The sequence below is a fragment of the Candoia aspera genome, chromosome 2 (assembly GCF_035149785.1).
Source record: "Candoia aspera isolate rCanAsp1 chromosome 2, rCanAsp1.hap2, whole genome shotgun sequence".
Classification (NCBI taxonomy): Eukaryota; Metazoa; Chordata; class Lepidosauria; order Squamata; family Boidae; genus Candoia; species Candoia aspera.
In genome coordinates this window covers 72561198-72587866 of record NC_086154.1, presented here as the reverse complement: position 1 = coordinate 72587866, position 26669 = coordinate 72561198, and the positions used below count along the sequence as shown (strand labels likewise).

Genomic DNA, 26669 nt, shown 5'->3' with positions numbered 1-26669 from the left:
AGTTTTTAATTTATTTACACATTTATATATTATTCCAGTAATAAGTGCACAATATTTGGAATATTTCATCACCACAACATTGTGACACCATATTTCTATATAGTATGTAAGCATTCCAGATTCAACAGAATTGTGATTTGACCCGCTGGGCCTTTAGAATTTGAATTGCATCCATTATTTTTTTCAACCGTACCTATAGATCAGTGTTTCTCAACCTTGGCAAGTTTAAGATGTGTGGACTTCAACTCCCAGAATTCCCCAGCCAAAAGATGGGTGGACTTCAACTGGGAATTGAAGTCCACACATCTTAAAGTTGCCACGGTTGACAAACATTGCTATAGATCATACCTTTGAACAACACTTTTCAATCATTGTCTAAAAGTTTCCATTGCTGACTTACAGATTTGGTAGTTACAATGATACATTTTTAGTTATAGAGATCGGCTGTCCCAGTTCTTGCAATGTTTGGTTGAAATTTCATTATATTTCTTCACAACTTACTGTCACAGAAGCAATAAAATGGGGAATTCAAGAATAGAAAATAATTAGCTACAGGTTTTGACAAGATTTAAATCAGGACAACCTCAGTACAGTTTTATATCTTACTGCTATTTGGCATAGTTTGTGTGCAGAGTGGCGTATATTGAGATGATCAAGACTGTATCCTGTTGCACTCATGGATGAAATCACTTCAACCAGATGGGGTATCTGCTTAAAAGAAACTTTTTTTTAATCTGTATCCTTCATTTCCTACCTGTCACCCAGTGGTCATTCACCCTTAGATGGGAGAGGGAGAGACCAGAGCCCCTCGATTGGCTCAGATGGGATAACAGCTGTTTGGCTTCCTCTTCTCTAGAATCTTTTCCATTCTAGTTGGTTGTGATATAATTGCAAAGAATTATGCCTTCAGTCTTTCTATATGTTGTGCTTTCTTTCATATGGGTGTTCCAGCTAATCTGCCTATGAATAACAACACCAAGCTAAGGAAGACAGCTGAAGAAGAGAGTAGTAGCGAAGATTCAGATTCATCTTCTGAAGAGGAAGCAGTTGCCAGAAAGACTGTAAGCAGCAGACTTTGATCATTGCTCCTTCTGCTAGAAAATACCAGGAGTATAACTAGGGTGGTTGATTAGGGCTTACACCAGTGGTCTGTTTATTTTAAACATCATTGTGTCCTAGAAAATACTTTAAATCTGCAGTCAGATACAATTTGGAAAAGTGACTGTCTTGACTAAATACTTACCTCCATTTCAAAAACACTGAGTCCATAGGTTGTATGTCTCCGTGGTTTTTTACAGATAAATTGTGGTGCCTCGATAGCAAACTATGTATTGCTTATTCTAGTGTTAACTATGAGAAGAAAGTAAACATGTAGGCTTACTTGAGAAAAGTTTTCTTTAACATTACTTCTAAATGATGTTTTTAATTCACACGCTATAGAGTATCAGAACATACAAAGACACACACACAGGGAAAAAGGGTTCAAAATCATAAGGTACGCAGCTTCTATCAGCTGGGTGTCTTAAGCCTTTGCAAGGTTTAAGGTATCCAATTTGTTCCTTAATCCTCCCCAATTAAAAGGGGGGATGGGCTTAAATTTTTAGCCTCTCCTCTGGCGGCCACAAAAGAAATGCTGGTATTGGCCAAATCCCACTTTTATACCCCTGAACTAAGGCCGGTCCCACCTTCCCTCACAGAAGATCTCTAGCACTGTTGATGGGGAAGCATCCATTATACAAGCTGCTTAGGCTGCTTAGGACACAGTGTTTCCTGCCCCTGACTGCCACTCCCTGCGTCAGGTAGCCACTCTCTGGTCTGTGGAGGTGATTGCTCCTGAATGGGAGAACAGATGTGTTCATCCATTTGGAACTGGAGTGAAGAGTATGTGGTCTCTCCAGAGCACGCATTAAGCAGGCAATTGTTATTTGGAAATCTGTGGGAAACCTTGGGTCAGAAAGATGGTTTGTATATAGGATATGCAGCAGTATTTGTAAAAACTATTTGACAAATGCCATGGAATGTCTTCATTTTTAAACAAACTTTCCTTGTAGGTGAAAAACCCTGTGGCTGGAAACAAAGCTGAGTTTCTGCAACTGGCTCATCAAAACACCCATTCTGTCCCAGGAAAGGGGGTGGCTGTTGCTGCTGTCCAAGCAAAAGGAGAACAGAACGCATCTCCTTCAAATAAGCCACTGCCTCCATCTGTGAGGAAAGCCGGGCCAAATAAAGGTCTTTCTAGTAAAGCAGGACCTCCTTCGCAGTCACGGATTTCAGGAGGACAAAAAACAGCACAGACCGCTCTTGCAAAGACAGCAGGGAGCTCTGAAAGCAGCAGCAGCACGTCTGAGAGTGAGGAAGGAACAGCTTCAACCGTAGTAAAAGCCACACCTTCCAAGCCGTGTAGGTATATGGCTTGAGATGCATGTTGCAGTGTTGCATAGATGGTACTCTAAATTTGCAGGAGCCTCTGACCTTTATTGCCTTATCGGTAACGGTGAAGATCTGCTACAGTAGTTCAACTTCTCTCTCTATGTGTGTGTGTATGTGTGTGTGTATGTATGTATGTATGTATATATATATATATCTCAAAGATCTTGTTCTAGGCTGAAGGAAGGCCTGAACTCACTGTCAAGGAGAGTATGTCCACTGCCAGTTGAGAAAGCATCTTAAGATATCCTTGCCCAAATAGTATCCTCCAGACAGGATTGATGGGCTCACTGGGACTTTTGGAAACAGAATCTAAAGGTCACCAGGGAGGCTGCCTTTAATGACCTATAGGATAGGTGTTTCTATGCAATACAACACCCTTATACTGAGCTGCCTAAAATAAGTTTCTTTTGATGCCAGTCCAGATGCTATCTATAAAGACTGTACTTCAAGAAAAGCAGACTTTAGCATTCTTTCTACAAATGTGGGACTCAAAGCAACCTTTTTTGGCTAAAAAGAAGCCTGCCATATTGTAATGTATGTAACAGTTGATGTGATGTCTAACAAGTGGCCATTGTGTTCTGAATTCGTGGACAAGGATTGAAGAATGTCTTTGCATTGTCACAGAAGCATGACTTTGGGGGCTTCAGCATCTTCTCTTTTCCAGAGCTGGCAGGACAGAACTGTAACATTGCAAGAACTTTAGATGGCTGAAGGTACTTCTGATTACTGTGACTGGTGATGGTAGGAATAGATGGGCCGTGCATCAGATTTGCACTATGAACGTATATTAAGCCTTGATACGTGGAGTAATTGGTGCTCTAACAAAGATAACTTTGGGACATCCTATGATTTGGTCCTGGTAGCTATAAATGCTGAATGTTTTTAAAAAGTGATCTCATTTAGCATCAAATCCTCTTTTCTATATTTTAGCTCTAAAGAAGGCGGAGAGCACAAGTGAGGACTCAAGTGATGATTCTGACTCTGAAGAAGGATCAAAAGCACCAGCAGTCCATGTAACTCCAGTTAACAATTTTCTAAATTAATGGGGAATGGCATGCCCTTTTTCTCTGTGCCTGCAGGGTAGATAAACAATTCACTCACCTGACACAGGCAGAGTGGGAAAGTTCCTTTGAGAAAGGATGCCCGCTGCTTCTCCTCACTTGGTCTTTTCAAGGGGGGCGCTATATTGAGGGAAGTTTGTAGGATTGGGCAGCAGCTCCAAAGCATCAACCTCCAGGCCCTGGTCATTGTTTAGCGAGGACTTTTTGTCCTCAGAAGTTGGTCAGGGAAGACATTATAAATCCAACTGCACCCTTTTCCTGGAGTGAATAGAATTGCAACTCTATACAAGCTGAAATAGACATGAGGGAATAGACTGGTCCTCTAATGACCAGTAAATACTGCAGAGCTCATTAAAATATGCAGTCAGGTTTGGGTTCTAAATGGAATGAACGTGCCCCTGTTATTTGAACGTATTGCCGCATCACTCTGCTGCTGCCCAAGGAAAGCTTAAATGTTGGGACGGAGCTTTCCAGCCTCTGCTCTCATGCAAGACATTAGCTTTTAAGGCTGCAAGGAAATTCACGTGCTTGGATACTTTCAGAGGATTGTTTTCTCCTATTTCTCCCATGTGCAATTTAGAGTTGATTGTCTCCTGCGTTGTCTCCTGTTTCAGTCCTAAAGTCTAAATTGACTCTTGAGGACTTCATTCCAAGAACAGGGAGGGGAATACATTATAAACTATTCACCTACTTCTGGGGAGGGGGAAAAATGGACAACAGAATGGTTATGAGAGTGTGAAATTTGAATTGTGAACAGAATGCAATTTCTGTTCCAATAATGGGAGAGCAGGCAGGGTAGCACTGATTATTTGAAGTCCAATTTAGCATCTCATTTCGAAGAGAAGTTCCTCCCTGGTGTTTGGTTTTGTTTGATTGGGCGGAGAATGGAATTGATTTACAGTGTCTCTTTAACCTTGACATGGGAGCCATTGCCAACTTCAGTTTCCCTTTTCTGCCTCCCTCCCCCCACCATAGCTTTTTTTCATTTTCTTTTTTTTTTTCCGGCCCCAAATAGCTTTGCCCAAGAGACCCAAGCTGACCTTCCTCACTTTCTTCTCTTAGCGGGAAAAGAAGAAAACTTCCCCTACCCCAAGGGCTTCCAGGAAATGCAAGGGAAAGCCATACTTGGCTTCTGCTTCCTTTCTCCTAAAGCATACACAACTTTCCAGAGCTTTGTCAGTGCCAGAGAATAACACTGGTGTATGAGATTGTCCTTTAAATAAAGGACAATAAATAAATACTGTCCTTTAACAATAAATATGGTCCTTCATTTATCCCCTTCAAGTTAGAGCAATAGATCAAACTTAACAGAATGACAGTCAATGGATCAAATATAGTGCAAGTCCTTACACTTCTCCTGTCCCAGCTTGACTCTTCCAAAGCTACGGTGGGAGATGGTGCACTAGGTGGAGTATGCATCTTTAGTAGCCAATCCCTATGCTTCCTATATTCTCTCCCCCCACCCCCTGTCCCCTAATAAGCATTTTTTGTCTTTCCTTCTAGGTTAAAGCAGCTGTGCAAAATGCCCAGGTCAGCACTCTGCTGGTGAAAAAATCATCAGCCACTGCTGGATCTTCTACAAGAAATGCAGTAAAGGTAACCCCAGCAAAGCAAACCAGTGTAAGATCTGGAAATGCAAAGAAAAGCACAGAATCGACAGATACTTCAGAAACTAGTGACTCATCAGACAGTGAGCCTAAAGAACCTGCTTTAGTAGCACAGGTGAGAGGCATTGGTAAAGTTGGCCAAGATATTGGCCATGATCCCAACATCTGAAGCCAATAGGTACAAAGTGTAGGTAAGGGAAACGTAGCATGGAAATGGTCAGTCCAATAAAGCGTCTGGAAATCTGCCATATATGAATTGTTGGGCAAATATTCACTCTCAGTGCCGACTATTCCTTTGGAATCTAAGGATCTGTGAGAGTCGATTTATAATTTGGAGAGAGAATCTCATAGTGACAACTAGGTTCTCACCTTGGTATGACAGCTTGAAGTTGGAATATAAAGTAACTAAGTATTTAGTTAGTATAATCTTCTGTAAAGTTCACCAAACATTTACAGCCTTAAGATTATAAACGATGCCCACAAGGGTGATTTGTTCAGTTGTTGCTGAACAAAGATTCTGCCCTTGTGGCTATTCCCAGGCTGAGGATTTACCACATTACCTTTTACGCTGCCCATTAGTGAAAAAGGTGGACATTCTTTCAGTTTAGTTCAGATTAAAATTCTTCCTTTTATCTGATTTTAATGAAGCTATGTCGCAGAGTGTAACTTGATACACACAAACTGCACAAAATGTTCGTCTAAAACATGTAGAAATGTTAGAACTTGTGGGACGGTGTTGAATGAAGGTCTCCTGCTTTAATTGTATTTTAATGTAAAATAACCTTTTTAATGTTAAAGGAATGCGAAGGGCTATGGCTATACATTTTTAATAAATTTGAAAACTTGAACATGGTGTGCATCTAGACATCATATTATTCATCCAGCAGACTAACATTTCAAACAGGGGAAGGGAATGTGTGGCTCTCCATCTGTTGCTAAATAATTCAAAGCAGTGACTGATTTTAATCTAGTATACTTTCATAAGATAGAAAATTGTATAATAGATGGATTTGTTATAAGAAGGATTACTGGTAGCATATAGTATATGATTGTAATGTTACAGCTAAAACACAACACATTCACAAAAAGAAAAAGCAGTATTAGCCATTATTTGTGATATGCAGAGGTTTCTTCTTACAAAATTTCTAGTTCTATTTCTAAAAGTCTGACATATTTCACAAGCGTGTACTAATGCCCCTACTCCTCCATAAGGAAGAGATGGGCAGTGAATAAATTTATAAAATGAATAAAATAAGGGTAGGTGGAGAGAGATCCTAAATCTCTGGGAGCTTTTAAAGAAACCACTGTATTGTGTATCTGCTAGAATGCAGAGATGGTTGCAAACTTTACAGTAGCAAATAGTTTATAAAACTGAGGAAGAAATAGTAATTGCTAATGCTCTGACCTGAGTGTTTATAGGCAGTGGAAAAGAATTTGGTTCATATTATTCTGATGTTGCAGTAAATTTACCAATGTCATATTTACCATCTCTGATAGAAACTTGAAGCATATCAAGGGTCCTGTGTTAGAGGATAAAAAGTTACAATCATTAAGAGACATTTTTATATTAGGATAGCTTCAAAAAGAGACAGTTCCAGAAGAAGTCTAGTCATGCTGGAAGAGTTATGTTCATGTGAAAGTCTAATTTGTAATAGAATAATAGTACCAGAAAGATTAATATCTGAGATACTGAACATCATTTATGGACATTATTTGGAAATTTTGTAAGAAAAGGGCTAGATTAACCTGGTATGAATATTCATGTAGAGGCATTAGTACATGCTTGTGAAATATGTCAGACTTTTAGAAATAAGAATTCTAAGTGGAAAAACATGAACTGCTTATAAGACCTTCTCATAAATTGGGGCTATAATTGAGTTTCAGAAAACAAAGTATCTCTTGGTGGTTGATTATTACTCAAAATACATGAAATTTTTCTCTTAAAATAATTAATTAGCAAAACTGTTATATAGCAACTCAATCAGTCCTCTAAAATTCAAAATATATGAATTAAAACAACCAAATAATAAATGGAAATGTAAACCAAATAATTGGAACCCAAGGCAGTCCGGCCCCATTTACTTCCGTGGCAGATCAAGGCTGTTTTTATCAGCTTCCTAAAATTTATCAGGGTTGGGTTCAATCAGACTTCAGTGGGGAAGCTGTTCCATAGGGATGCGGGAACAAGAAAGAAGTTCTGCCTCCAGGTTCCTGCCTCCTTCATCTCTCACGGGGTGGGAACTCAAAAGTGTCCCCTCCCATGAAGTTCACTCAGGCAAACAAATTTTGTTTGAAGGAGATTCTCTCATTAATATAAAGGAACCAGGCCATGTGAAGCTATACAGGTTAGCAATAGCATTTGACTAGCATTAGGACATTTATTGAAAAACAGTACCTACAAAACAGGTGATAATCTGTGAAAACTCCTGTTACCTTCCAGGAGACAGCTGCATTTTGTACCAGCTGTAGACAGGAGACAGCTATATTGTGTACTGACTGTAGTTTAGGGTAGTCTTCAAAGATAGCTTTATGTAATACTTGACACTTAAGATGATAAGGACATGAGTCACTGTCACTAGGGCTTCCCTCTCCAAAAAGCATTCCAACTGGGCAAAATCTACCTAGCTGTGGCCTCCACCCACTGATCCAGGAAGTACTCTGTATCCAGGAGGACCTTCAAATCATGGACCTATTCCCTCAGGGAGAGTTAGGGTTCTATCCGCAGCCAAAATAAGAACTGGAATGGGTCAGATAGTATATGTATGAACAATAACTCTGTCTTGCTATGATTCCATTTCAGCTTATTTTGTCCTATCCAGTCCCTCTCAGCCCCCAAACATTGGGGAAGGGCCTCCATTACATCTCCAGCTTGGCCAGGAAAGGAAATGAGTAATTAGTTATCATCAACACATTAATGATACTTTGTCCCAGATTGATTGATTAATTGATTGATTTTCTATCCCGCCTTTATTATTTCTATAAATGACTCAAGGTGGCAAACATGCCTAATACTCCTTCCTCCTCCTCAACAACAACCCTGTGAGGTGAGTTGGGCTGAGAGAGAGTGACTGGCCCAAGGTCACCCAGCCGGCTTTCATGCCTAAAGCAGGACTAGAACCCTCAGTCTCCGTGATGGACATTTTCTCCCAACTGTTTCATGTAGCTGTTGGTACCCTGTGGTACCCTACATTCAAGTGGCAGGAGCTCAGTTTCTCCCTCATAGCTACTGCCTGGAACCTCCCACTCAAGAAGGAGTAGAACAGCCATAAACTCTGCCGCCTCTCCAATCCTATTAGGTGATCCAGAAGGTTGCAGTGGCCACTGATTGAATGCTGCCAAGCATTCTAATAGGCCCTGGTTGTTTGCCTTCTGCTAGCATCTGACCCCCAGGTCCATCCCTCACCATCACAACTGCAGCTTCTATAACAGCTGACTACAAAACCCTACCATTATTCTGTTCTGAATTGGTTGAAATACTTTTACAGTATGCAAAGGGTACCTTAGTAGGTAAGCATGGTGGCAACTACATGAAGCTTAGCCAATTTTGTAATATATCCTGATTTTTTTAAAAAAACACATGTTTACTGTTTGTTACTTCATAATAATGTCTGTTTCCTTCAGATATTTATACTTAACACAAACCTTTCACATAATGAAAGACCGAAATGCAAACAGCTGCTAATTCAGGATCACTCTTAAATACTAGTTCTGTTTGGTATTCTTCACTATATATGTATATATAATTTTGTTCTTACACTGGGAACTGCTTTGAACTATTTGGAAAATTCTGTATATATACACAAAATATTGTAAACCGTCCAGAGTCCCCCCGTGAGGGAGGGAATGGCGGTCTTCCTTTTTGCATGAGCTACAGTTGTAAGTTGATTTGCTTATTTTCTAATAAGGTACCTACAGCCTGCCAGGGTAACAACTCTGGATGGTATACAAAAACAATATGAATTATATTTTTATTTAAATTTCACATTGCTCTGTATTTAAACATAATGCTCAGGGGAAAAAGTTGATATAATTTCAGAACAATTTAACCTACTTTCCAAGCCTTCATTTGGATTTATTACACCAGAATGTCTCACTCAAGTTCATGAACACTGATCTATACCATTCTTTTAATCTCTTAACAATAGTTAAAATTATCCGGAAAAAGTCCCCAGGCCTCCAAAGCACCAGTGAAAAACACAGCATCAAGTCCATTAAGCAAGGCAGTCTCTGCTTCCGCTCTGCCAAAATCCACCCAGAAGCCCCCCGTGACCAGCTTAGCAAAACCACTCCCTCCTTCAAAAGAAGCCCAGAGCTCGGACAGCAGCGAATCATCATCTGAGAGCGAGAATGAGACTCTGCCGGTCCCAATAAGTCAGAAGGTTGGTGTTTTCCCTTGAAATACTGGGAATGGTGGTCTTCCTTTTTGCATGAGCTACAGTTGTAAGTTGATTTGCTTATTTTCTAATACGGTATCTACAGCCTGCCAGGGTAACAACTCTGGATGGTATACAAAAACAATATGAATGTTAAACAATCTTCTAAAATGCATTAACAAGTCAGAAATGTAATAATTCAAATAAGATGGCTATTCCCTTTTTCCACAGCTAAACAGTAGAATCATCAAATGCTTCTTTAAAAAGGAAACTTTTGAGTGATTTCCTGACAATCAGAAACAAAGGGGCGAAGATTACCTCTTTTGATCCTTCAGTTGGCACTATTTTTTAAAAAAAACAAATACAAGCAACATACTACGTTAAAAGTATTACAGAATGGATTGACAACCTTAGCTTGGATTTTTATGGTGAAGTTTCCATTGAGTTTCCATCCTCTTTGAGGATGAAAAGGATGTATTGAAGAAAGGCTGGTCTAGCTAATGATATCAAAATTTTCCTTTCCTCTCAAAATTTTCCTTGGCCTGTTCTATAGACTGCTTGAATGAACCAAACTTCTCCAGACAAACCTGGAAATTTAGCATGCTTTGTATCTGTACCTGAAGACATAACTCATCAATCAGACCATAATAGAACCGATGTTAACTATTCTTTTGCAGATTCTTTTCAAGAGATGTTTATACACTACAAGGAATGGGCTAAATGTCTTTTTCATATCCTTGAAGTAGCATTCCTATTTGCTGTCTGATACTTATTTTCTAAAGATTCTGGAGAAAGTTGTATTATGTACTGCTAGTGGCTATTGACAACTTTTTTCCTCCAATCACCACCACCACAACCCTGGGATAGCACAAGTAATGTCAGAATCCGGATTATTCTTGTTCCAACATAACTCCATATTCATTGTAAGCCTTGAATCCAAAATTCTTACTTCCAAAGCCCCATTTACTATCTTGTTCGTTTACGATTATATAATAAGATTATATATATTATGAATGAAAGGTTTCTGTAAAAGCAGGCACCTGTGTTACCCAACGTATCCATTTACTTAGCACAGTTAGTTACATTGATTTGGAAAGAAAGAAAAATGGGCCAAAAAAAGACAAAATTGTATATATCAACTGACTAGTAATAACACAAACATCCAAATTACTGAGATTGCAGACATATGAAGGGGGAAGGAAAGTTTTAAAAAAAAAGTCCATCTGCATAAGTCCTTTTCTCTTTTTAGAGCACATGCCTTTTCTGGCAAGCAATTGTCAGAGGTGTTTTGCACCATATTTTACACCATCTCACGGTATTCACTGTTGTTACACAGTGGGATAAGAAAGAAAGAACTATTGTTAAGAGACCAAGCAGCCTAGGTATTGCCCTGTTTAACAGATGAAAGCTGCTCAGGAAATGATTTCTTCTTTTCGTGCCTCATTTTTTGTTATTCTCCCCAGAGTTCATAAAAATACAGCAGACCAGATGCTGAGTTTCTTGAAAAGACTGCTTTGATTTAGCTTCCTTTGGAGGGGCTTTGAAATCTGGTGTAATTCAGGCAACTGTAGCTTGTACCGGTCACCACTGTGTGGCTTCCTTCTAGGGCAATTGAATGGCTGGTTGTGTTTTGTAAAAATGGTGCTGCTTTTTATTCCCCCTCTTCTTTCCAAAATGAACTCTATTGCAAATACATCTACACGCGGCTGTAATTTTTATATGGGCATTGTCCACTTTTAGTGCTGGCAAGTCCAAAGGATTTTGAATCTGCAGATATTTGTCTTGTGTCATTCAAGAAGCAGTTGATCTGACAAATTAACCAGTTTAAATGTTACAAAAAAGCTGTTATTTAAATTCTTTAACTAAGAGCCTGGTATGCAAATTAAGTCTTTCTATCTGTTTCAGGCTATGCAGGCAGTCCTCAGGTTATAACCCTAATTGGGACTGGAATTTCCATCACTAAGCGAAGTGGTCGTTAAGCAAAACATCACATGACCACGCCACTTAGCAATGGCAGTTCCAACAGTTCCGGTTGCGATTGTAAGGAAGGATTTCATGCTTCTCCTGCCCTATGCAAACTGCCTCTGCTTCAACTCCCCCCACCCACCTATCTACCCCCTCATCTCTGCCCTTTTGGCTGCCCTGCACTCCTCCCCCTGCTGATGCCCCCAGCTGACCTTCACCATCTTCTTCCTCCTGCTGAGCATTGGAAGCACTCCTGGGGAACCGGCCTATGGGCTTCAGTGATGGGTGGAGCCATGCCCAGCACTGACAGAGCATGCCTGCAGGCCCGCTGCTTGCTCGGCCCAGCCTTCCTCCTGAAAGGCCTTGCGAAGTGCATGCTGCACCTCCAGGAAGCTCTTGTTCCCCCACTTCCTCCGGTTCCACCACCACCCCAAACATCGCCGTCTGCACAGCTACCACACTTGTCCGAGGAGCTTCCACTTCTCCTGCCTTACCCAGCGACAGATGACACCACATCTTGCTGTCCCATGCCACTGCACTCTCCACAGTCTGCGGGCTATCTCTTCTCATGCTGGCAGCAGAAGATGGGGCTCCTCCACCGACACTGCCACCCTGCCTTCTCCGCCAGTTCCGTCTCACTGCCTCCTCGGTGGCTGGGCCTGGCATGCTCCCTTTGGCAGATGAAGCTCTGCCGCCCTGCACTCCGCTGCCTGCTACGGCTGGGCCAGCAGCGTGAGAAAGGAGATGGCAAAGATCGGTGGGGGACGGCAGGGATAGGTGGCAGAGTGTAGGGCAGCCAAAAGGGCAGAGGTGAGGAGATGGTGGGCAGGGGGAGTTGAAGCACAGGCAGTTTGCGCAAGGTAGGAGGACGTGACCATGGGACGCTGCAATGGTTGTAAATGCAGGCCGGTCACCAAGCGCCCAAATTTTGATCACATGGCTGTGGGAGGTGCTGCAACAGCTGGAACTTCAAGGACCAGTTGTAACTACCATTCGTTCAGCACCGTTGTAACTTCGAAGGGTTGCTCAACAAACAGGAGAAACCCGAGGACTACCTGTAGTTTAGTTTGCCTCTCCTGCTAGTGAATCTCTTTACGAGTACAACTAACCCTCTTGTTCATGGATATACATATTCAGATTTGAAATTTTTTTCAACACTAATTTAGAATAGCTACATCCTTTGTCACTGACCCCTGTTCTATCTACAATAAGTGGCATTCACACAATAGATTGCTGTGGTGTCTCGTTAGGTGGAATCACTTCACCTCCTTTTTGGGAGTGCAATAATGAAGGGAGGTTAGAAAGGTTAGACTTTGTATTTCTAGGTGCGAAGATTACTGCAGATGCTGACTGCAGCCAGGAAATCAGAAGACGCTTAATCCTTGGGAGAAGAGCAATGACAAATCTCGATAAAATAGTTAAGAGCAGAGACATCACTCTGACAACAAAGGTCCGCATTGTTAAAGCAATGGTGTTCCCCGTAGTAACATATGGCTGCGAGAGCTGGACCATAAGGAAGGCTGAGAGAAGGAAGATCGATGCTTTTGAACTGTGGTGTTGGAGGAAAATTCTGAGAGTGCCTTGGACTGCCAGAAGATCAAACCCGTCCATCCTCCAGGAAATCAAGCCAGACTGCTCACTTGAGGGAATGATATTAAAGGCAAAACTGAAATACTTTGGCCACATAATGAGGAGACAGGACACCCTGGAGAAGATGCTGATGCTAGGGAGGGTGGAGGGCAAAAGGAAGAGGGGCCGACCAAGGGCAAGATGGATAGATGATATTCTAGAGGTGATGGACTCGTCCCTGGGGGAGCTGGGGGTGTTGACGACCGACAGGAAGCTCTGGCATTGACTGGTCCATGAAGTCATGAAGAGTCAGAAGCGACTAAACGAATAAACAACAACAAACAGAAAATGGCTGTTCTGGATACTGCCTCCATGGGATGGGTGCATTGAGCTAGGAAGAGGCATGGTGTCCGTTATAGGAGTATTGGAAGAATCACAGATTCATCCCTAATAAATGGGTATTATACAAATACAATCCAGAAATAGGTGGATTATACTCTAATCCAGCACCCTTCAGTTGTGGTATGGATGGCTGGGACTTGTAGAAGTTGTGTCCAAGTACTTCCAGAAGGTAATAGGCGCCAAGTTGGGAAAAGCTTCCCTAATTATAATCAGATTAAGAATAGTAAGCAATGATGTTCAGGGTCAGAATAGCTAATTAGGTAATTGCTGTTCCTATAAATTCACCAGTGTAATAGGCATTTCAGAAAAACTAAAAATGAGGTCTTCTAGTATCACCCATTGTCCATAACTTGGGGGGGCGGGGTTGTTTTGTTTTGTCGCTGCTGAAAAAGGTGTATGATAGATGATAGTCTTCTGTTTCCCATCTTCATTCTTCTCTTCTAGCTTAGGAACTCCAGAAGAGTACAAAAGTCTGGCTTGAATCTATGTAAAAACCTAAATATATTCAATGGAAATAACTTGGGCCTCTTTGACAAAAGCTGAGGATTCCTGCGTTGTGGTTATTCTTTTGCTGAGAGTGGCTGTTTATAGCTCTCTTGTAAGCGATTCACAAAATAGCTTAGCCAACACATTTTTTAGTAGTATGGTTTTTTATTTGTAACTCAATCAGGATTTGATACTTCGCTTTGAAGGCAAAAAAAAAAACAGGGCCAAGAAGAAAGCTATTTACTTGGAGGCTGCTCTCTCCTTGAGTCAGGGCTGGAAAAATCCTGCATACCTACTGCTAGGCAGCATAGATGATACCAAGATAATTAATGAGCACATGGTCTGATCTTGATCTGGTATGAGTTTACTCATATTCACAGAAAACATTAATGTTACTTCCATGTGGCTAACTGGGTGACCCAAGGTTTTTATAAAGATGGTAAGGATGAGACTATAGCAAATAACATCTTAAAATGAGAGATGTGGCTGGAAACAGCCACTTAAAACCAATGGGTATACATATTATGCGGTCTTCTGAAAGTTCTGCATGCCTGAACTCCCCCTCCCCCATTTATAAAATGCCACTCTAGACAAACATTTCATTCTCTCTCATCTGTCTGATACCTACCTATCAGGTAGCTGTGATTATCAGTCCTGACACTATTTTTCATGGTGGAAGTACATCATTTTGATTCTGTTAGATATTGAAGATGGGAGGAAACTTGTTTGAGAAGTCAATGAATTTTGCATATATGTCTGCCTTTTTTCCCTTGTGGTGCAGAGATTGCCAACGCCTCACCCTTCTGTGGGGACCAAACAAAATCAGGCTGATCAGCCTGGGATCCTGCCCAAAGCTGTATCAGGTGCTTTGAAAGGGAAGGAAGCACAGAACAAAAGCAGCAGCTCATCTGACAGTGAGGATGAAACTGTTCCCACACCATGCAAACTGCCAGCTCCATCTGGTAAGAAGCCTCCAGCTCCGATGCTCAGGGAGGGAACCTTTTATTTTCAGTGGCTCTGCTAATTTCTTCGCTTGAGAAGCATGACGGGGAAGGGGCACAAGTAACAAGCATGCGCACAAAATGCATTCTGAAGTGCCAGGACTTGGAGCTAATGCCAGTTATTTCAAAGCAGACATGAGAGATGTCTTACGCATCTTCAGTTCTGCCTTCATTCTGTAGGTTAAGAATGTCTTACAAATTAGCTGAAGATCACTTTATTTTGAGGGAAATGGAGTGTTCTTGTCCTTTGCCAAGCCCAGATTAATTTCTGAATGATGAGTTTTTCTAAAGATGGAAGAAAATCATTACTAAACAGACTTTATTTTCTGGGTTATTCATAAATGAAGGCTGTTGACACATTTTAATTTGGTCAGAAATGTTCAGGGTGCTGCTCTTTACTGTTAAAAACTGAAAGGTTTTATCTGAAACCCTCTGTTTCACGGAAAAGAACTAGTTGATGGCTCTTTTTCATATGAAGAAGCCCTAGCAAGGCCTAGTATAGCTGTTTTGTGATTTAAACCATCACATTCTTTCAATAATTGACCATGTCAGATAATGGAGTATGGAGGATCTTGTTAATGGAATGGTATTATAAATAAGAATCTGCTGATCAGCTTATGTCTAGTTCATTTTCCACCATCAGTTGTAGGCAATATTTTCATCTGTTAAGAGTGAAAGGGTACAGATTTTTTTAGCTGCATTAAAAATAGCTATCTACTTTTATTTACAACTTTTTCCACCGTGCTGTACGTAGATTTTGTACAAAACTTCCCTTTGTTAATATAAACTCCTCAAGACATATTTTTAATTTTAACTGTTCTCAATGTTAGTTCTCTGTGCTAGTTCCTCTTTTAAACCTGTGCCCTATTTATACAACATCCAGAAACATACATTCTTTTTCAGTTGTATTTCAGAAATAGTTTCTTGTGTATTTTTTGGCCAAAGAAATATGGAGATTAGCAAATGGTGTTCAATGTTTCTATCAGTGCTACAGCAGCTAACAGATCTCATAAATTTGTTCTCCAGAAATCTGTGAAAAATTTGTTTTACAGCCATAACAATGAGTGTTGAGTTGCTAATAACTATGACAGATGATGTAGCATGGTGCTTTAAAAAAATTGACTGAGGATTTCAAAACATCTTTAGAACTGTTTTTTAATGATGTCTGATTTTCCTGGGGTTTAAAGTCTATCATCTCTCTACCACTTCCTTGGCCTAGTGGTGGAGAGTATTTAAACCAAGAGGCATCTTCCTGCAACTAGCTTTCCTCATTATTACAGTGCTATGTACTTGCTTATTAAAAAAAAAACTTGCAGCATCCATAGTCAATCCTGCTGTTACTTTGGCTGGCTTCATAGTAAGGAAAATCATACCTTGTTTGTCATAAGCAGGTAACTGCTAATGAGACATAAGTTTCAACACTGCAAATTGAAACCCTGCACAGTTCTAGTGTTTTGTCCCAAAGCTGGCTAGAAAAAAAAAAACAGTTTATGTTCCGGTTATCCTAGCATGACTGATTTGTTTTTTCCAGTATCAGGAAATTGTGGATGGTTTCACAAAATAGTTTTTGAAGAAAACAGTGGCTGTTCCTAAGATGTGTTTGGTAGCTGGGGAGAGGAGAGGGAGGATCTCTTCTGGATTGCATCTTCTCCCCCCCACACACACCATTATCCTTTTTCTGATACAGATTTAAAGATGCTTCTAAACTGCCTGTGGTATAAAAAAGTATTTCAAAAAGACAATTCATAAAATGCCAACAAAATGCAGACATCAGAACCTATCACATCTTTAAATCATGTTCCTCGAGCTGTCCCATCAAACATTTAAGAGAAAACCACTGAGAATCGACACATCTTCAGGGCTCTTGTGAAAGACAGCAAAGACAAGGAAAGACCAAGGCTGTGTGTTCTAAGCGTATAAGCTCTTACCTGTAGTTATAACTGGCTGAGTGATCACTTTTCTCCCCCCTGACTGCTTTCAGCCCCCAAGGCAAGTCCTGCAGTTCAAGGTGCGTGTAGGGTGAAGCCCCAGCCTCCAGAGGGATCACGTCAGAAGGCCCAGCAGAGCGAAGATAGTAGTGAAGATTCAAGCGATGACTCTGACTCTGAGGAAGATACAGCTCAGGTAACTGTAGAGAAATCTGTAGGAGAGGAAAGGTTTTCCTGTGCTCAGCCATCCATTTTTTACAAAGCCAATGGGTGGGTTTTTTTTGAGACTGTGAATGTTAAATGTTCAGGTGTTGTGGTTTGTAATTGGCTGTTTTAGCAGTGAGGAGGAGAGCAAGGGGCTGAAAGGGGGTTCCTACCTCAGGAATTAATCAGTGAATGAATAAGAAATATAGAGTATTTGGTTAATTTTATTACTGCATAAGCATTGCGCACAAGTAGGCGATCAAAACAGGGATGCAAGCAGATATAGTGTAATTAAAAATATATTGTAAAAAGCAGCATTCAATACCACAATTCCCTTCTTTTCATTTTTTTTCCCAGCCACAAATTACTACTTAAACATTTTGCTTAGCTTTAAACTTTTACAGTTCCTTATATCTGAATCATTTTTTCCAGTTGTTTTTTAATCAGTTCCTCTCTCTTTACAATGGCTTAGCTTGCCTTGCTGTATAAATTGTTGAATGTAAGGGAGCCATTCCTGCTTGAATTTGGTTAGACTCCTGTTGTGAATATATACAGTAAATTTCTCAGTTGCCGCATATTCTCCAATATTGGTCTCCCAATCTTGTATTATCGGCAAAATTTCTCTTTTACAATATTGTTCCAAATTGATTCTTGCTGCCACCAGCACATATCCTAATAAATTCTGATACTTTTCATTTATACTCTTTGGAATAATTCCTAATAAAAATATTTGTGGTTTCAATTCAAATTTTATTTTCAAAATTCCCTGAATGTTTTGATGTATTTCTTTCAAGTACTTCTGATTTTTTTTCCATAACCACTACATAGGGTAGAACGTTTTACCTTTGTTATGGCATTTCCAGCATTTATTGTTATATGATTTGTCCATCTTGGCAATCATTGATGGAATTATATACCAGATATAAAATATTTATACCAATTTTTCCTTAAATTATAGCTTGGAATAAATGTTACTGACTTTTTCCATAACTCTTCCCATTGATCCACTGTATCTCTTTGAAATTTTATGTCCATTTCATGCATTTTTTTTTAATTTTGTTCTGTCTCTGCATTGTATTTCAGTAACTGTTTATAGATATAACCTAATATGTGATCTTGGTTTTGTATAAGTATTTCAAATTCTGTCATCTTTCTCAAGGTCCTTCCTTTCCTTAAGATCACTTCTTCTCTTTCCAGCTGTTTGCAAATATGTTAACCATGGTAGATTCCTTCCTTCATGGAGCAATTCTTGTTGAATCTTTAATCTGTTTTCTGAATCTGAATGTATCGTTTTGGCAAATGTGATTAAATTTTCGTTACTGTAATTGTCCTTAGAGTAAAAAGCATTTGATAGTGATGCTAATGGTGAGATCGCCAGACTTGTCCGCGCTTTTGCAAGATTCCAGATTGTCAACAAACTTTGTCTTGTAACATGCCCCTTCAGATTCTTTTCTTCTTTTGCTTCTTAATAACATAGGTGCCTATGAAATTCACTAGCTAGGCCTGTGCTTTCCACAGTTGAAGTTCTGCTATTTGGAAATTTTATCCATTCTGTTACCCATGTTAGGTAACTTGTTCTGTAATACAGTCTAAGATTTTTTTGTTTTTATTCATTCAGTCGCTTCCAACTCTTCATGACTTCATGGACCAGCCCACGCCAGAGCTTAGGAAATGCTAATTCACCTCTTTCTTTTGAGTCTTGCATTATTTTGAATCTTACTCTTGGCTTTTTCCCCACTCCATATAAATCTATTAATTGTTCTTTGCTAGCCCTGCAAATTTTTGTCTGAAATTGGAATTGGTGCCATTTGGAATAAGAAGTTCATCTTGGGTGATATATTCCATTTATATTGTTGCGATGAGTCCTAGCCAAGAAAGTTTAAAATTTTTCCACCTTTCAGGTATTGACTTATTCCTTTCCATATATTTACTTTGAAATATATATTACATTGTGTCAAATAGAGTCCTAGATATTTCACTGGTTCGTTTGTTATCTCACAGCCAGTCAGTCTTTTTCACAAAGTCTTTTTCTTTGAAAATTATTTGTTTGTTTGTTTGTTTTTATTTTCTATCCCGCCTTTATTATTATTTTTTAATAAGTAACTCAAGGCGGTGAACATACCTAATACTCCTTCCTCCTCCTATTTTCCCCACAACAACCACCCTGTGAGGTGGGTTGGACTGAGAGTGAGTGACTGGCTTATTATCTTAGTTTTCTTTTCATTAATTTTGTATCCAGAAAGGTAGCCAAAATCTGATTCCTTTCATCAGCTGTAGTATGGAGCTTTGTGGTTTATTTATTTATCAAATTTGTCACCACCCATCTCCTCTCACTAGAGGGACTCTGGGCGTTTTACAACAAAATACTCAATAAAACAATAAATATATAAAATCCCTTATAAAATTATATATCATTAATAATAAAAATAGAAATAAAGTCCAGATGGCTGAGTCTTATTCCGTCTTCATGTGGGAGGGGTACTTCAAGGCACTAGCCAACCCCAAGTATGACTCTTCCCTTCCCTGCCCCAGGCCAGGTGACAGAGCCAGGTCTTCACGTTCCTCCGAAAGGCCAGGAGTGATGGGGCTAGCCTCGCCTCCGGGGGCAAGATGTTCCAAACGGCGGGCGCTACTGCAGAGAAGGCCCGCTTCCTGGACCCTGCCAGATGGAATTCTCTTACTGACAGGGTCCTCAGCATGCCCTCTCTGCAGAATCGGGTGGGGCGGGCAGATGTAACGGGGAAGAGGCGGTCCGTCAGGTAACCTGGCCCCATGCCATGTAGGGCTTTAAAGGCGATAACCAACACCTTGAATTGGACCCGGAAGCAAACTGGTACCCAATTCAGCTCACGAAGCAATGGTGTTATATGCACCCTCCTAGGAGCACCACAAATAGCCCGCGCAGTGGCATTCTGGACCAGCTGAAGCCTCTGGATACTCTTCAAGGGTAGCCCCATGTAGAGCGCGTTGCAGTAGTCAATTTGGGAGATAACAAGGGCATGAGTGATCATTCAAAAGGCCTCCCGATCCAAGAAGGGGCATAACTGGTGCACAACACTAAGCTGTGCAAAGGCCCTTCTGGCCATGGCTGCCACCTGCTCTTCAAGCAGGAGCTGTGAGTCCAAGAGGACCCCCAAGTTACGCACCAGGTCTATCTGGGGCAGTGCAACCCCATCCAGGACCAAAGATGACAAAGTCCCAGATACGGAAAGGCCATTAATCCACAGCCACTCTGTCTTACCAGGGTTCAGTTGAAGCCTGTTGTTCCCCATCCAGGCTCCCTGGAGAGGGCAGTCACAGCATTACTTACTTCACCCGGGATGGAGATATACAATCGAGTATCATCAGCATACTGATGATACCTCATCCCATGGTGATGGATGATCTCACCCAGCAGTTTCATGTAGATATTAAATAGGAGAGGAGAGAAAACCTAACCCTGCGGCACCCCGCAATGGAGGGGTCAAGGCTTGGATCTCTCATCCCCTGTCACCACCGATTGGGATAGGCCCTGGAGGAAGGAGGTGAACCAATGTAGAACCACGCCACCCACCCCCAACTCCCTGAGCCAACCCAAAAGGATACCATGGTCGATGGTATCGAAAGCCGCTGAGAGATCAAGAAGAGCGAGGATGGATGCACTGCCTCCATCCCACTCCCGCTAGAGATCATCCATAAGTGTGACCAATGCCATTTCCGTCCCATATCCGGGCCTGAAACCTGACTGAAAGGGGTCTAGATAATCCGCTTCATCCAGAACCCTCTGGAGCTGCAATGCCACCACTTTCTCAACCACCTTCCCCAAAAAGGGGAGGTGGGAGATTGGACGAAAATGGTCCAATACAGTAGGGTCCAGCGATGGCTTCTTGAAGAGGGGCTGTACCAACGCCTCCTTAAAGACAGATGGAAACAGTCCCTCTCTCAAGGATGTATTAACTATCACCTGGACCCATCCACATGTTACCTCCCGAGCTGCTTTCACCATCCAGGAGGGACATGGATCTAGCTGACAAGTGGTAGCATTTACTGTCCGGAGGATCCTGTCCACTTCCTCAGGTCCAACAGGATTAAACTGTTCCCAGATAACAAGGTAAGCCCGCTCCCTTGGTATCTCCACGGGCCATGCCTCACGCTTAGAGTCTAGCACAGGGCGGATCCAAGCAATTTTATCCTGCAGATGTTCCGAAAACTCCTCTGCGTGGCCCTGTTGGTGAGTCACTAGGCCCACCTTCCCCAAAAGGGATTGTGTGATTTTAAACAGGGCCATTGGGCGGCATTCTGCGGACACGATAAGGACGGAGAAGTGTTGACGCTTCACCGCTCTTACCACCACCAGGTAGGCCTTAATAGCGGCTCTAACTAATGTTTGGTCGGATTCAGACTTTGACTTCCTCCAGCAGCGCTCTAGATGTCTCTTAATCCTCTTCAGAACCCTCAGCTCCTCCATGAACCACGGGGAGTTTCGGGTTCGATGGGGTAAGAGAGGTCGCACAGGCACGATCCTGTCCAAGGCCCTAGCCGCCTCTCTAGTCCAAGGAGTGGCCAGGGCCTCCGCTGGACCTTGCAGCAGATGTTCGGGTATAACCCCCAGCTCCCTCTGAAACCCTGTCGGGTCCATCAGTCGCCAGGGGCGGACCAATCGAATAGGTCCAGCCTCCCTGCAGAGGGGGGCAGCACAGGAGAATCTCAGGGCCACCAGGGCGTGATCTGACCATGACAATGGGGACAGCTGTAATTCTCCCCTCAGATCACATTGCCACTGCTCTGACAAGAAAACCAAGTCCGGGGTGACTTGTGAATTGTGTAATATTAGAACTATATCATCCGCATAGCATTTCATCTTGTATTCCTCTTCTTGAATTTTGATCCTGATTATTTATCTTTTTGGATCTTGTCTTCCAGGACTTCCAAAACAATTACAAATAATACAGGTAGTCTTCAGTTAACAACAGTAATTGGGACCAGAATTCCCATCGCGAAGTGATGCAGTCATACAGTGCAATGTCACGTGACCACATCACTTACCAATGGCAATCCTGGCAGTCTCATTGCTGTTGTTGAGTGAAAATCACGGGTTGTTAAGCGAAGACCTCACATGACTGTGACTTGCAACTTCCTGCTGGCTTCCCACAGGCAAAGTCAAATGGAGAAGCCGGCTAGAAGTTGCAAGTCCCAGGTGACTCTCAAGCAAGCCAGAAGGCAGGTGAGTACCACGGAGTGAAGCTGGGGGGTGATATGGCGAGTGTATGCGGGCTGAGGAGAGAATGCAGCAGCACAAGCACATTACAGAGTACAAGATCCCTGGGAACTTGTACTCTGTAGGGGGCTCCTTGGGAAAAGGGGCAGGGGGAGTGATTTGCAATCTTCCCTGCCAGCCACCCTATTGACTTTGCTTGTTGGAAACCAGCAGGGAAGGTCACAAATGGCGATCACGTGACCACGGGACACTGCAACCATCATAAGTACAAGCCAGTTGCCAAGCCCCCGGATCATAATAATGTGACTACAGGGGTAGTGCTATGGCCGGAACTTCGAGGACCATAAGTACCACTTGTTCGGTGTCGTCACAACTTCAAATGATCATTGAATGGTCATCGACTGAGGATTACCTGTAAAGGAGAAAGTGGACACCCTTGCCTTGTACCTTTACATTTTGAGAAACTTGCAGAGAGGGTTCCATATGCTGTTATATTTGTTGTTTGTCATTGATACATGCTCTCCACCCAAGATTGAAATTCTTCTCCAGTATTCGATTTATCTAGAACCTCCAGTAGAAAAATCCATTCCAAGTTGTCGAAGGTTTTTTCCACATCTAAAAATATTACTGCTGCCTTCTTTTTCTTATTATTCATATATTCTAATGCATTTAAGCAAATCTTAAAGTCTTCCTCTTTAGAATGTGACCTGGCTGGTCTGTACACATAAGTTGAGGAATGCACTTCTTTATACGCTTAGCTAATATAGTGATGAATATCTTAAAATCAACATTAAATAAAGACATTGGTCTATGTGACTAAGGTTCCCTTTATGTATTAAAGTTATGTATGCTTCTTCCCATATCTCTGGTATTTTTGTTGCTTTAATTTCATTCATCTCCATTTCCTCCTCTTAACATTTCGTAATATTGAGCTAGCAGCCTGTCTGGGCCTGGTGCCTTTCCAGTTTCATTTCTCTTGGTTGCTTCTTTGATCTCTTGAATTGTTACAGGCTTGCTTAAAATTGGTCTGTGGTCTTTTGTGAGTTCTTCAGGTTCTGAATCTTTAATATATGCTTTCAAGTTTTCCTTGTCAATTTTATGCTTAGAATATACAGTCATGGGAAAAAGTCAGTACACCCTCTTTGAGTTCTATGGTTTTACGTATCAGGACATAATAAAAATCATCTGGTCCTTAGCAGGTCTTACAATTAGGTAAAGACAACCTCAGATGAACAACAACACATGACATATTACACCGTGTCATCATTTATTTTTACAAAAATCAAGCCAAAATGGAGAAGCCAGGTATGAAAAAGTAAGTACACCCTATGATTCAATAGCTTGTAGAACCACCTTTAGCAGCAGTAACTTGAAGTAATTGTTTTGTGTATAACTATCAGTCTCTCACATCATTGTGGAGGAATTTTGGCCCACTCTTTTTTACAGCATTGCTCCAGTTCATTGAGGTTTGCAGGCATTTGTTTATGCACAGCTCTCTTGAGGTCCCACCACAGCATTTCAATCGGGTTGAGCTCTGGACTTTGACTCGGCCATTGCAACACCTTCTTTTCTTTTTCAGCCATTCTGTTGTAGATTTGCTGGTGAGCTTGGGATCACTGTCCTGTTGCATGGCCCAATTTTGGCCAAGCTTTAGCTGTCGGGCAGATGGCCTCTCATTTGACTCTAGAATACTTTGGTATACAGAGGAGTTCATGGTCAACTCAATGAGTGCAAGGTGCCCAGGTCCTGTGGCTGCAAAACAAGCCCAAATCATCACCCCTCCACCACCGTGCTTGACAGCTGGTATGGGATGTTTGTGCTATATGCTATCTTTGGTTTTCGCCAAACGTGGTGCTGTGCATTATGGCCAAACATCTCCACTTTGTCCTTGTCTATCCAAAGGACATTGTTCCAGAAGTCTTGTGATTTGTTCAGATGCAACTTTGCAAACCTAAGCCATGCTGCCATGTTCTTTTTTAGAGAGAAGAGGCTTTCTCCTGGCAACCCTTCCAAACAAACCATACTTGTACAGTCTTTTCCTAATTGTACTGTCATGAAAGTTAACATTTAACATGCTGACTGAGGCCTGCAGAGTCTGAGATGTAACTCCTGGATTTTTTGCAATTTCTCTGAGCATTGCAAAATGCTGACCTTGGGGTGAATTTGCTGGGACGTCCACTCCTGGAAAGATTGGCAACTGTCTTGAATGTTTTCCACTTGTGAATAAGTGTCCTCACTGTAGAATGATGGACTTCAAATTGTTTGGAAATGGCCTTATAACCCTTCCCAGATTGATGGGCAGCAACAATTGCTTCTCTAAGATCATTGCTGATGTCTTTACTCTTTGGCATTGTGTTAACAACACCTCAGTGCTTGAAACCAACAAACTCCTAAAACTTCGGCTTTTATAGAGGTGGGCACACTTGCTGATTATCAATTAATCAAGGGCATTTGATTAGCAGCTCCTGGCTGCTACTTAGCCTCTTAATACCTATGGAAGCAGTAAGGGTGTACTTACTTTTTCACACATGGCTTCTCCATTTTGGCTTGATTTTTGTAAAATAAATAATGACACGGTGTAACATGTCATGTGTCGTTCATCTGAGGTTGTATTTACCTAATTTTAAGACCTGCTAAGGACCAGATGATTTTTATTATGTCCTGATACGTAAAACCATAGAACTCAAAGAGGGTGTACTGACTTTTCCCCATGACTGTAGTTCCTTGAAAAACTCTGCAAGTTCTTCTGTTATTTCTGATCTTGTATATAACAGTTTATTCCTTTTCTATATTGCTATTATTGTTGTCATTATGTTTATGTAATATTCCTTCTTGAAGTGGTGGTATTTCCTTCTTTCTCCATCTAAAAGACACTTTTTCTCCTTGGAACCATGAGGTTATGATTGGATTATGATCTGCGTATGTCACTGGGCAGATCTGTACTTAATAAATGGTGTGAAAGCCTTGGAGACATAATACATATTGATTCTTGATATGTTTGATGCCTGTCTGAAAAAGTGTCTAATCTCTTGCTTCTGGATTTCTAGTCTCTAAGTATCCATCAAAGCTGATGTGTCCATACTTTCCTGTACTTCACATTTTCTTCCTCCTGACTCCTGTTAGGTTTTCAACCTTGGTGTGTTCTTTTTTATATATATAGTAAATTTTATTAGGTTTCAAGAAAAGAATAAAAACTACAAAGAAAAAACTTCTGGTGGGAATGGCGGACCGAACAGCTGTGCCTGCTGGTTCAGTGGGCAGAGCTGACAATGCAGTAACATTTTTGGGCTCAGGCAGGTTTTCCTGAAGCCCAGAAACGTTCTCCAGATCAAGGAGAACACCTGAATCATCCCATCTATCCTCTGGACGGCTGCTTGCAGCCAGAAGATTGCAAACAGCGTTTCACGCTCAACTGGTAAGAGCAGCCGGGAGGCTGGGACGTCATCATTTCCAAGCCGTGTTGTAGCCTTAAAGGAACACTAAGACCGGCCTTCCTATTTCTAAATCACCAATGTGTATTTTTCTAAAGTATATGTACCCCAAGAGAGGCTTTCCACAGCAAGGAGAAGCTGGTTCTCTTGGTGCTTAGCTTTTGGGGGGGCGGTGTTACTTTTTTTAAAAATTCTTTTAAGTTTTGGATTTTGTTTTCCTTCCAAAGGAAATTCCAAAGATTGAGAGTAAACAATTGTCTTCCTGTTATTATTTTTGTATTAAATTTGAAGATACTAACATTTTCCTACACGTTGAATCAGCTGATTTCAACCTTCAGCTTTCTGTTTTCACTTTCCCTTGAGAACAGTCTGCTATTTCACTCTCACTTTATGTAAACACACTTTAGAACTCTTCCATATCTTCAACTTTTGCTGGTTAAGCTCCTAGGCGGAGCCATAATCTACTGTGTGAGACAGGGAGGATTTCAAACAGATTTTTTCTGACCTTCACCAAAGATTTTAAACAGATTTCTTCTGACTTTTATCAAACTTTTGTGCAAGATATCCAGGTCATTGTGGAAAATATGAGATCTAAAATATGCCATCAGGTTGGGGATGTGGTGGATGAAACTGAGGAATTTAAGAGTGATAGAAAGTTTTTTTTAAGACTGAGATTGGGATTTTTATCGAGATGCTGGATGAAGATTGGATAATGGAGTTGGAGAAATCTAAGGGAGAGAGTGATCTGCAAGCCATAAGTAAAATTGATCTGGTGGAATGCCATGAAAAGAGCTTGGAATCTTTGAGGGGGCAGTTGGGCTGTTTGATTCTTCCAAGAGGAAAGCTCTGTGCACATTGTGGGGATATGTAACTGCTCTGGTTTATTTTGAAGTGGGATACGGGTTGAGGAATGTTCAGCTGGTTTGCGTTAAGGATTTGATTGATGCTATTTGCCTTTAAAGATTTGGATTTACTGTTTTGAATTGGCTTTGTTGAGTTTATTAAGATTAAAATT

The 26669-nt window shown here is 41.2% G+C and overlaps 1 protein-coding gene across 4 annotated transcripts in view; it reads left to right on the top strand.

Moving 5' to 3' along the window:
- The window catches only part of TCOF1 (treacle ribosome biogenesis factor 1), a 61930-nt gene that overhangs the window by 8865 nt on the left and 26396 nt on the right, over nucleotides 1-26669 (top strand). For 3 of the 4 annotated variants that reach the window (XM_063292197.1, XM_063292196.1, XM_063292195.1), the window contains exons 4-10: nucleotides 952-1061; nucleotides 2052-2400; nucleotides 3361-3443; nucleotides 4995-5213; nucleotides 9244-9477; nucleotides 14675-14855; nucleotides 16876-17018. In XM_063292197.1, the coding sequence (XP_063148267.1) occupies nucleotides 952-1061; nucleotides 2052-2400; nucleotides 3361-3443; nucleotides 4995-5213; nucleotides 9244-9477; nucleotides 14675-14855; nucleotides 16876-17018 (1319 nt within the window). The remainder of the gene's footprint in view (nucleotides 1-951; nucleotides 1062-2051; nucleotides 2401-3360; nucleotides 3444-4994; nucleotides 5214-9243; nucleotides 9478-14674; nucleotides 14856-16875; nucleotides 17019-26669) is intronic. The other variant, XM_063292198.1, reaches the window with a different exon arrangement.